This window comes from Anoplolepis gracilipes, unplaced genomic scaffold, assembly GCF_047496725.1.
Source record: "Anoplolepis gracilipes unplaced genomic scaffold, ASM4749672v1 Contig18, whole genome shotgun sequence".
In the NCBI taxonomy this organism is placed as follows: domain Eukaryota; kingdom Metazoa; phylum Arthropoda; class Insecta; order Hymenoptera; family Formicidae; genus Anoplolepis; species Anoplolepis gracilipes.
The window spans coordinates 1,460,106-1,472,224 of NW_027328669.1; the positions used below are offsets into that span (position 1 = coordinate 1,460,106).

Sequence of the window (12,119 nt, forward strand, 5' to 3'; positions counted from 1 at the left end):
AGTTGTTCTACGCATCGAAATCTAGCAGGAAAAAAAAATCAACGAAATCGATGAGGAGGACCATTCTCCTTCAGTATTACCTTTTTTCCTTATATTTTGCTCAATATGGAAATATATGATGAGATGAAGAAGAGATGCAAGCAAAAATAGTTTGGCTTAGCGATAATTGCTACCTTGGATACGTCAAGTATCATCGGATGACACTCTTTTCTATTGCAATATATGCAAAAAAATTATTCTTGCTCATCGCATGTTTCCAGGCATGCAGATTCTGCGTGTCATAAAAAGAATATGGAAGAAAATGTATGCACTAATAGTGCTAATGCGCAAAAAAAGCATAAAAAGAGGACTTAGGCAACAATGACTTGATATAGATGATTTTAAATTATGATTACGCGAAGAACCAGATAACGTCAGCTCATATTATTGCATAATTTGTGATCAAACTATTGTTGCCAATCTATTACATATATATATATCAACACGTAGAATCCAAACTGCACAAAAAAAGATCTAGAAAAAGTGGCAGCGAAAAATCGAACAAAGATTTGCATACGCAAACTGATGAATCACTTTTAACGTTTGATGAGCGAAAATTTGCAGAAATTTGTTATGCCGCACTGATTACCGAGAAAAATATTCCTTATCAGCACAAGAGATTTTCAGTTTCTTTTAAAACATAGGAAAACATCCTAATGTATTGAAAAACATAAACATGGGCCGAGCAAAATATAAAAATATAATTTCAAATGTTTTGTGCTCGGTTGAGATAGTGTTGTTAGTAATCTTTAAAATACGAAATTTATGATCTTTATTGATAAAACATCAGATATAACCAATAAAAAATGGAAAGTGGCACTCGTTTGATCACGTTAATATTTACCACAGTCCCAATTGACCATGTTGCGATTGACCACGTCCCGATTGACCACCGTCCCCATTAGCCACGGTCCCGATTAATACAAAATAAAATTTTCTGGAATGACATGTGAATAATCTAAAGCGTAAGCAGAATATAATTAGAGACCTCGCTTACACATTCGAAGCACGAGGCAATATTAGACTTTAGGGTTAGACCTTGCTTTGCGTGAAAAGTAGCAAACCCATGTGGAACCGTATAATTATAAACCTTATTACACGTCCAAAGCATAGGGCGATATGGGTTGAGCCTTACTTCGTGCGCAAAGTCGCAAACCTATGTGGAACTGTATAATTATAGACCTTGTTATGCGTCCGAAACACGGGACAATATGGATTTGACTTTGCTTCGCGCAAAAAGTCGCAAACCCATGTAGAACCGTATAATTGCACATTCGAAACTACAATCCTATTGTCAATTGAAATCGAGATCAATCGCAACGTGATCAATATTAACGTGGCCAGACGAGACACTCCTAAAAATGAATGACGTTGCTCATTCGATACCTTGATTCCGAACCTTTAGATGTTTGATCAAAATTGGTTAAATTTATTAATATTGATGCAAAAGATTGTAGTGTAGAAAAATTATTCAATGCATTTGAATTTGAAATGACTAAACTTCAGATTCCATTTTTCAATATTATTTCTCTGTCATGCGACAATGCATCTGTCATAATAGGAAAATATTTATCTTTTAAAAAGAAGCTTGAATCAAAATGCAAAAATTTATTAACATTTTCATGTCATTGCCATTCCTGGGTGTTGGCTGCGCATGCTGCATGCGCTGAAATACCTGATTATTGCAAAGAATTTTTAAGAAAAATTGCAATTTACATTGATAGCATTCTAAAACGTGTAGCTGTTTTTAATAAATTTTGTGAATGTTTTCAAGACACAAATCGCAAAATTTTGAAGTTATGCGATACTCGGCTTTCGCGTTATTCATGTATTGACAGACACTTTTAGAGTCATGGGATTTAATAAAATATTTTTTTAACGAAATTGTCGTGAGCGAAAAAAAGGAGTCTGGAAAATATTTACTATCACTAATAGAAAATGTCGATGTAAAAGTATATTATTTATGTAGTATCTAAGAGAAATTCCCTAGCATCCAGGCGCTACAGTACGCCTAGAGTGCGATATAAAATGCGTTAATCTTTTTATTATTCTTTAAGCTCTATTATATTAATATAACTGGTACAAAGAGGCGGGCTGCCTCTGTATTGAATATTTGTATTCTCAATTATATAGATTCTTAAATATATATTATACTTAAAACTTGAGTATTAATTATCAGACAATACACTACAAATTGGCGACAAGGATAAAAGTATTCCTGTATTCCAAGGGGAATTAAAAACATAAAGAAAAAACATGGCGAAACAAAAGGATCAAGTACAAATAAGCCAAATAGGACATATGTCCGAATTCAACATAAAGACAGACAATCTGTAAACTTGACTTCAAAGATTTGAGGCGTACGTAACCTTAAATAATATTGAAGAAAGTAAACAATTATTACTTTTTATAACTTTACTGAGAAATGAGGCATATACCTTAATGAGAAACCTGTGCGCACCCATGGAACCTAAGACAAAAAAGTACGAAGAACTCAAGAATATGTTGCATAATTATATGAATCCAACACCAAATAAAAGGACAGAAAGATTTAAATTCAAGGATAGGAAGCAGTCACCAATAGAATCTATCTCACAGTACGTAGCGGAATTAAAACGTCTTTCACAACATTGTCAATTTACAGATCTTGAAGACGCTTTATGTGATCAATTATTGTGGAGCATCAAAGACAGAAAAATCAGAGAAAGACTGTTAACAAAAGATGACCTTACGTATAAAACATGTATCGAAATTGCTCTGTCTATGAAAATGGCAGCAAATGAAGTTACACAATTGGAAAAAACAGAGTCAGCCATAAATTACGCTGCGAATAAGTATAATAAGAAGAAATTTTCTAAATCTAAAGACCAGGAGACAAAAGGAAGTTCAGCGAAGGCCAAATGCAGCCGCTGTGGGAAGAAGAATCATTCCAAGAAGGACTGTTACTTCAAAGATGAAACGTGCAACAACTGTGGAAAAATGGGACACATCTCGCCAGTCTACAGAATAAAGAAGAACGATACAAAAGCAAAAGAGACTAAAAAGAGAGATAAGTCAATAAATAATATCGAAGAATCAGAATTTCAAGAATTAAACATTGAAACATTAAATGCTTTCTTTTCTTCTCATTTTAATTATGTTAAGCCATATGAAATTAAATTACAGGTTAATAATATACCTATAATTTTTCAAAAAGATTCAGATTCTCCGATATCAGTAATTTCTAAATTAGATACTAAGCGTTATTCATTAGATAATATAGAAGTGCAATCAACTGACAGGACATTTACTGACTATGTAGGAAGTGATATTAACTCGTTAGGATATATACAAGTCCAAGTAACATATAAAGGAAATACAAAGAAATTAAATCTTTACATTTTTCAAAATGGAGGACCACTAATGGGTAGAGAGTGGATAACTAGTCTTGAAATGAATAAAGCTCAAAGTAAAATTAATAATATTCGAATAGACTCGATTGAAAATATTATTTCAAAATATAAGGAAGTCTTTACAAATGAATTGGGCTATTATGAAGATGAAAAATTTAAATTATATTTAGAAGAAAATACTAAGCCAATATTTTATAAGCCGAGACCATTACCATTTACTATTAAAGAAAAAGTAACTCAGGAATTACTTAGGATGAAAGAGGAAAATTTAATTACACCAGTAGATTCATCCGAATGGGCTACACCGATAATACCCATAGTTAAACAAAATGGAACAATTCGGTTATGTGGGGTTACAAAGTAACTATCAATCCTTACTTAATAACAGATAAATTTCCGATTCCAAGAATAAATGATCTGTTAGCACCTTTAAAGGTGGAACAAAATTTTGTAAATTGGATTTATCACAAGCGTATTTACAGCTTCAGTTTGATGAAGAATCTAAAAAATTAACAACCATTTCGACTCATTTAGGGTTATTTGTAATGAACAGATTGCCGTATGGTATCTCATCGTGTCTGAGTATATTCTCAAGAGTTATACATAATTTATTAATCCACTTAGAAGGAACATTTTCTTTTTTTGATGATATCCTGATTACAGGTAAAGATAATGAAGAATTATTAATTCGACTTGAAAAAATATTAGAAAAATTAAAAACGGCAGGACCAACAGTGAAAACAGAAAAATGTGAATTTTTTAAAGATAAAATCCAGTTTTTAGGATATGAATTATCTAAGAATGGCCTTAGAATTCCGGAAAATCGAATTATAGCTTTAAAAAATATATCCCCACCTACAAATGTAACAGAATTTGAGCATGGTCACTTATTATGCGAAATTTGTCCCTAATATGGCAATCATTGCTAGTCCTCTATATAGGTTATTAACTAAAGAAAGTAAATGGAAATGGGGAACTGAATAAATGCGATCATTCAATAAAATTAAAGATATAATATCCGATAAAATTTTAGTTCATTATAATCCGGAAGATCCTTTAATCTTGACATGTGATGCTAGTCCCGTAGGCATTTCTGGTATTTTGTCACACTGTTTTCCAAATGGAGAAGAAAGACCTATAGGGTTTGCGTCAAGGTCACTGTCGACAGCAGAATCAAATTATTCGCAAATCGACAGAGAAGCCTTAACAATTGTATTTGCCGTTAAATATTTTCACCAATATGTTTATGGACGTCAATTTAGCTCCGAACAGATAATAAGGCATTGAGTTTAATTTTTAATGAAAAAAAGGGATTGCCAGTTATGTCAGCTCAAAGACTACAGAGATATGCGGTATTTTTAGCCGGATATAATTATAAATTAGAGCATATTAAAGGAATAGAAATAAGCAACGTTGACGTTTTATCTAGACTACCAATTAAAAGTAAGGATGCAATTAATAATAAGGCTAGTGATAATTTATATATTAATGCAATTTTTACTGATATTAAATCTTTAGCAGAGATAAACTTAGCTAAACATGTTAAAGAGGATAAAATTTTAAGAGAAGTATTTTTAAGGGTATATTTAGATAAATGGTCAAATAAGGAATCCAAAGTACCGGAAGAATTGCGAATCTATCTTAGAAAGAGACTAGAATTGACAATAGAACAAGGATGTCTTATATGGGGACACCGAATAATTATTCCGCAATTGGTAAAGAAGCTAATATTACAAGAGCTACACAATACACATTTAGGAGTCGTTAAAATGAAAAATATTGCAAGATCCTATGTGTATTGGCCGCAAATAGATTCTGACATTGAAAACGTAGTAAAAAATTGTAGAGTGCCTCAATAATTCCCCCTAAATCAATATTACATCCTTGACCATGGCTAGATGGTCCAGGATATAGAATACACGTAGACTTTGCGGGACCTCTGAATAATACTATGTTTATTGTAATATGCGATGCGTATTCAAAATGGCTATATGTATGTAAACGAAATGAAAAAGATCACTTCAGCAGAAATCATCAAGGTATTACGATAATACTTTAATACATGGAGAATTCCTTTTCCAATAGTTACCGATAATGGTACATCTTTATGTTCAGACAAAATGGAAACATTTTTGAAAACAAATGGCGTAACACATATTAGAACACCCCCGTATTACCCGGCTACAAATGGAGCTACGGAGAACTCAGTAAGAACTTTTAAAAACTTCTTAAAAAATGTAAACCAGGGTCAGACTTAAGTTTGAATATAAACAAATTTCTATTAAATTATAATAGCACTCCTCATTGCACAACGAATGTATCCCCGGCGGAATTACATATCGGAAAATCTTTACAGCACTAAATCGGCTAACTCCATCGTTCCGCGCAAAACAATTTTATTTAAAAAAACTGCAGTCGAACTTAAATAATTATAGGGGTTCACGCAATATTCAATTTGAGGAAAATGCGCCAGTTTTAGTGCGCATTATGGAGCAAGAGATAAATATATTTCCGGAACTATTATCAGTCGTTTATCTCCAGTCACATACACTGTCAAAACGGGAAATAATATCGTCAAACGGCATACAAAGCAATTATGGCCTGACAACAAGGCATCAGAAAACATGGAATTAGACTTACCAGATAGTAGTAATATAAAGAATCAAGAGATTAATAATCGAAGACAAAGCATTGGAATAGATGCAAGTGTAATGGGGGAATCTGCTTTGGGAGAGCAGCTTAAGTCTAATATTGGTATTGAGGATATTAAAGAAGAGAATGTAATACCATTACGTCGCAGTACTCGAGTAATTAAACCTATAATTCGTATGAATTTATAATTAACAAATTTTATGTAAGTTCATGGTTTATAAGTGTTCGTAATTTTTGTTTATGTATTAATTTTGTGTAAGTAGCGGAGACTGTAGTATCTAAGAGAAATTCTCTAACATCCAGGCGGCGCTACAGTACGACTAAAGTGCACCTTCTTATACGCGATATAAAATGCGTTAATCTTTTTATTATTCTTTAAGCTCTATTATATTAATATAACTGGTACAAAGAGGCGGGCTGCCTCTATATTGAATATTTGTATTCTCAATTATATAGATTCTTAAATATATATTATACTTAAAACTTGAGTATTAATTATCAGACAATACACTACAATTTATTTTTAAAATATATTTTAAATTTCTTTAATTGCTTTTTTTCAAGCACATGAAACAAGAATTTATTTATTACAATCTAAATCCGTTAATTTTCTTACACAAATCTATCAAAACTTTTTAAAACCAGAATTATTAAAACATGTGCTTACAAACATTTCATTTTGTGAGAAAAATAATCACAAATCTCTTGATGATATTACTTTGGGATCAGAATGTGAAGAATATCTTTCAAAGTTAGTAAATGATAAAAGACATGCAAATGTTGTTATAACTATTGGACAAAATTGTCAGTTTTATATCACTGCTGCTGAAAAAATTAAAAAGAGATTACCTGTTAATAACGTAGTTTTATATAAATTACAAGTTTTTCAATCAAATAGAGCTTTATTTGACAATAATAGAAAAACATTTTTCAATGTTTCTCTATTATTGTCAAATATTGATGTTTCTTTCATTCTCTATTATTGTCTAATATTGATGTTTCTTTCATTACGAAAACACTTAGCAGTTTTGATGAAGACGGTTTAAAGAAAGAATGGTTTGATTTGTATTCTGGTTTAACTGTAAAAGAAAAACAAAATCTTTTAAAATTGAATTTTGATAAAGTGTGGAAGGAAACTTTGAAACGTCAATTCATTAATAATCATAAATATCCAAATTTAGAATTATTTTGCAGTAAGGTCACTGCCAAATTCTAATGCAGATCCTGAAAGAACTCTGTCTTTTCTGTCCTTTCCAGCTTAAAAACAAAAATAGAGAATCAGAGAGTCAAATACAACGTCGTCAAATGCAACGTGGTCAAATGACTCCTACTCAAATAATATGACTCAGAATCACATAAGCGATAATCTTGCTCCAAAAACCATATAAAAGAAGAGTTTTTGGAAGAAAATAACACAAGCTCTTTTTCGAAATTCATCAGTCTATTTTAACCTGTCATTCTGTGAAAGTGAACAGTAAAAGTTTATCGGTGAACCACCAAAACTGACGAATCAACGACAACACTCCGACGGTGCAATTCGACCACGGAGGATTTTGCAGGATCGCAGACGAAACCAACGCCATTTCGTTTGAACTCTGATCTCTCAATAGTAAGTCCACATCCATTTTATTTACTCTTCCTCTTGTTGCTTTTTCCGTTTCTTTTTCTCCCCTATCTTTCTTTCATTTACTTATTATTTCTTCTATTTAAATTTGCATAGTGTCTAAATCTTTAATTCGCCGGTCGTTACGCCTTAAAAGGCGGAAATACTTAAACCGTTGGAACAAGTCAGTACTACTCAGGCGTCGGTCCCCGCGACTTATCAAACAATCAAGAAGGGCAAATAAATCATAACCCTTGCGCCCTCGAACACGCAAAATTCCCTGTCAAAGACCTTCTCCCTTGCAACCTCCATCACTTCTACGTTTTCCATCATTGACGTCCATATCCTCAGACGACCTTTGGAATATCATCACGGAAGTCTTCGAAGACTTTCATCTTCCTGCATATCCTTAAGATTACTAGGAATCTTCAATGTCTCCTTCGCCTACACACACACAGACGCACACAAACACACGTACTCACGCGAACATAAATTAGAGAACGATTGTAATTTAATTACATACATATGTATACACATATTTATAACCAAACTTAGCAATAATTTGCTGTAATATACTTTCAAACAATGAATAAATTTATATAATATTAAAACTCAATTCTCTCCATGACTTCTAACTCCTCTATCGGTTAAAAGATCGCACTTGGGCCTATCCCGCGTAATAAGGATTACTTTCCTTTACCAAAAAGGATCTTTCGACGAATGTTCGAAATAACAAGTAATAGCGATATTCATTATCGTTGATTTGTTTTTGGACCTGATAATTCGTTTGACTCGAAACCTACATCCTAATCCGTACGGTTTCGAGAGCTGGCTGTTACGCCCTTCCTTCTAACTCATCCTTCCCGAGTCTGGACATAACATAATTATACATTGTAATGACCAGTCAGAACCTTAGATTTAACATTAGAATTCCTCCTGTTTCTGATTAATGACCTTCGAATTTATGTAACATCCGCGATAATAATTACAAATACAACCGCCTACATATTAGTAGCATTTACAAATATATGTATTCGTATTTCTCTTTATGTTACTGTGGATAATAATGTTAAATTTTGTATGTTTATTCTTCTTTATTTTCTTAATTTCTTTATAATAAATTATAATGTTTAATTTTAATAATTAATTTAATTAATTAATCTTACTCTTGCTTCCCTAATTTGAAATCGCACAAGGTCCTGTGTAACAGGGATTAAATTCCCTTACCGAAAAGGGACCACCAGACGAACGGCCTACTAGCCTAGTAAAAGGGACCGAGATCTTTGACAGGTAAGGCCTCTGTATAGTTCGTTCGAGTCGAAAGCGTTTAAGATAAGAAGCGCGTTTCGACACAGGTAAGTAGCGTCCTTCCACTGACTTATCCTTTCTCGAGTCTGGACGTAATGTAAGCATCGTGTTCAGTATTGTCAACAAATCAACTGTGTGACCTTTGAATCCCTGATTAATTAAGCAATTAGTTGGAAAAAACATTAATCATTTTCAGGACTACATGATATACTAAATTCGAATATGTAACCTCCCTGTGGTATACATCGGATAAAGTCAAAGCTGGCAGTTCCCAAAGTTAAATGCCTTTGCCCAAAATAGGTCTTTGGTCCAAATGCTGATTCTGCTTTTCGAAAACCCGAGGACTCATACTCAAACAACAATTTGTGATTAGCAACATTTACATTTTGAAAAATTAATCGAGGTCTTATCGGGCCCGAAATGAGTTTTTAAACCTAAACATTGACGAAAATTGTCTTGTAGGGTAGATCTCATAACCGATTTAACCATCTTATCGTCATTTTTCAACCACATCGTATTTTTTGTTTTAAAAAACTTTTTTTAAAACATGACTTTTTTTAAAACATAAATTTTTTTAAGTTTTTATGACTTACTATTAAGATTTCAAATGCATAGAAATAAAGTTTAATTTACTTAAATATACTTAATTTTTTGTTTGTTTATGCCAAGTTAAAAGTCCATTTCTCTTAGGCTTTTAAATAAAACAATCTTTTGAATGTGCCCCTGTCTCCCAATTATGTATTATATTATAAGTTTAACAGTAGTTAAATAATTATTTTTACAAAAATAGTTAAATTAGAACAGAAGTAATCGAGTGGTTACTATCAAGAGAACCTCTTGCATCTGGAAATTTTGAAACGTTGTACACATGTAGAAAAAGAGAGAGGAAGGGGGGAGGGAGATTGTAGAATTTGAATCTAGAGGAAAAAATTTAAAATTTAAAAAATTTAATATAATATCTAATGTGGCGAAAGTAAAATTTCGAAAATTTTCTTAATGTTTTAAATTTTATCTTCTAGAGATTATTTAAATCGCTGGATTTGAGGTTATAAATTTATTTTAATAAAAAAGTTAAAAATTTATTTTAATAATTTTGAAAATTCAAGATGGCGGGCAAGAATTTTCAAAAATAGTATAATTTTTTTACAAGTTACTCGTTTTTTAAGAGTTTTCTGAGTTTTCTCATTGTTTTAAATCTTATTTTCTAAATATTATTTTCGGGATTATTTAAATTGCGAATCTGAGACGAAAAATTTATAATTTTAAAATTCAAGAGGACGGAACCAATATAATAGACCTTTTTTTTATATTTTTTTTTTTACGTAGGGGAAATGCATTACGCATCCCCCGGAGGATCGGGAACTCCTCCGGGAGTATGTGGGACACTCCCTATTTAACGGGCATACCCACTAAAACCCCTATGGGTGTTCTAACCTGGCGATTTAAGAGGAGGGCAGGCCTCGCCAGCGGCACTATCCCGCACCTCCCCTCGCCCAAGCCCTGGAAGGGCTCTCTTCCTACTGGCCAACTATGGGGGGACATTGTTGCCCCCTGCGTTCTGTCGCACTTTTCCACTAATTGCGGAGGCGGGGGAGCGTCAGAGAAGAGCACGGGTTTCTCGCCCGTGTCCCTTCCCCTCGCTCTCTCTTGAGAGAGGAGTCGGAAGGGCCTGTGCGGCAATTGATACCGCGCCTCTCCGACCCCTCCTTTTGTCTCTTGCCGCCGGGGATTTGGGGTGCTAGAGGCCGGTGGGATTAACGGGGGGGGGGGGGGAAGCGTCTCCTATCCCATCCGGCCCTTCTCCGGCGGCTATGTGTCGGGGCGAAGGGTTATCAATTAGAGGTAAACGCCGAGTTCACGGCCTCGATATGACAGACCTGAATACATAAAAAAATAATTTTTGAAAATTTTTTGAAATCGAAAATTTTGATCTCAGATTCGGATTCAGCGACCAAAAAAATTCCCAGAAAATAAATTAACAAAAATTTTAGATGTAAGGAAAAGAATATGGTTGAAAAGGCTAAAAGTTTTTTAAAATAATTGTCATTAATCATTTAAGAATTTTGATAGAATAACTACTTCGACGAAAAAGATGAAGCGACATCGTTAAATTTATCAAATTCATATGTCTCTTTTAAAAACAGAATTGACCTCTTTTGGCATTCTTTTTTACAAAACTAGTCTGTCACAGAATAAACGAAGTTGAAATTTTTTAAATTAACATTCTGTATAAAAGGTCCAACGAAAGAACATATTAAATTTATTTTTCTTTTTTTGAAGTAATAGTGTGATGTTATAGCTTTGATAAAGTAGGTTTAGATTATTTTATCATAAAGTAAAAGATTTTGCTTAAATTAAAAAAAAAGCTGTGAAAAAATGTGTATACAGGGAAATAACATGTTTAGTCAAATCAATACAAAGAAACAACATTTATATTTTTTATAAAAATATAAATTCAGTTATTAATAAGATTACATATCAGATGAGTTATGTAAAATTATTTTAAATGCTCCAAAATAATAATAATATTATCAAAAGTTACTTAAAAAGTATAAGCTTTAAAAATATTTTACTGCAAAATTGACAAAGACACGTTCTTTCCCTGACCCTTTATATAATTTACAGCTATAAGCTGTAATTATATAAAGTTATATAATTACAGTTATAAAGCAAAACTGTAACATCACTGTAGATTAGGTTTTATATATTATATAATTTATTTATATAAATTATAATTTTTTACCTGTACTAGTAAGTAATCCCGTGCCAAACCAAGGAAAAAGATATGCGTAGACACTGCCTTTTTCAATATGTTTTGTACTGGATAATATCGTCTAGAATCATAAAAAAATAACTTAGTTTTTATAGAAATATTGTAGAGAACTGTAGAAATAATGTTACTTAGAAAACAGAGTTATCATATTTGAAGAGATTTGCAATAATTGTTACAATTTTTAGAAAATCATGTAGTTTTCTAATTTTTGTTAATAAATCATTATTTCAAGACTTTTTCAAGAACTGATTTCTTCTGTGTAAAAAATCTGCATCTTGATACAACAAATTAAGAAATTACTTAATGTAAAAATAAAATATACATACAACATAATTTAAAACAAAAGCGATAT

The 12,119-nt window shown here is 32.3% G+C and overlaps 1 protein-coding gene across 4 annotated transcripts in view; it reads right to left on the reverse strand.

The window, feature by feature from the left end:
- The window catches only part of LOC140675700 (cytochrome P450 4C1-like), a 147,315-nt gene that overhangs the window by 88,783 nt on the left and 46,413 nt on the right, over positions 1–12,119 (reverse strand). For all 4 annotated transcript variants that reach the window (XM_072910327.1, XM_072910328.1, XM_072910326.1 and 1 more), the window contains exon 3: positions 11,738–11,828. In XM_072910327.1, the coding sequence (XP_072766428.1) occupies positions 11,738–11,828 (91 nt within the window). The remainder of the gene's footprint in view (positions 1–11,737; positions 11,829–12,119) is intronic.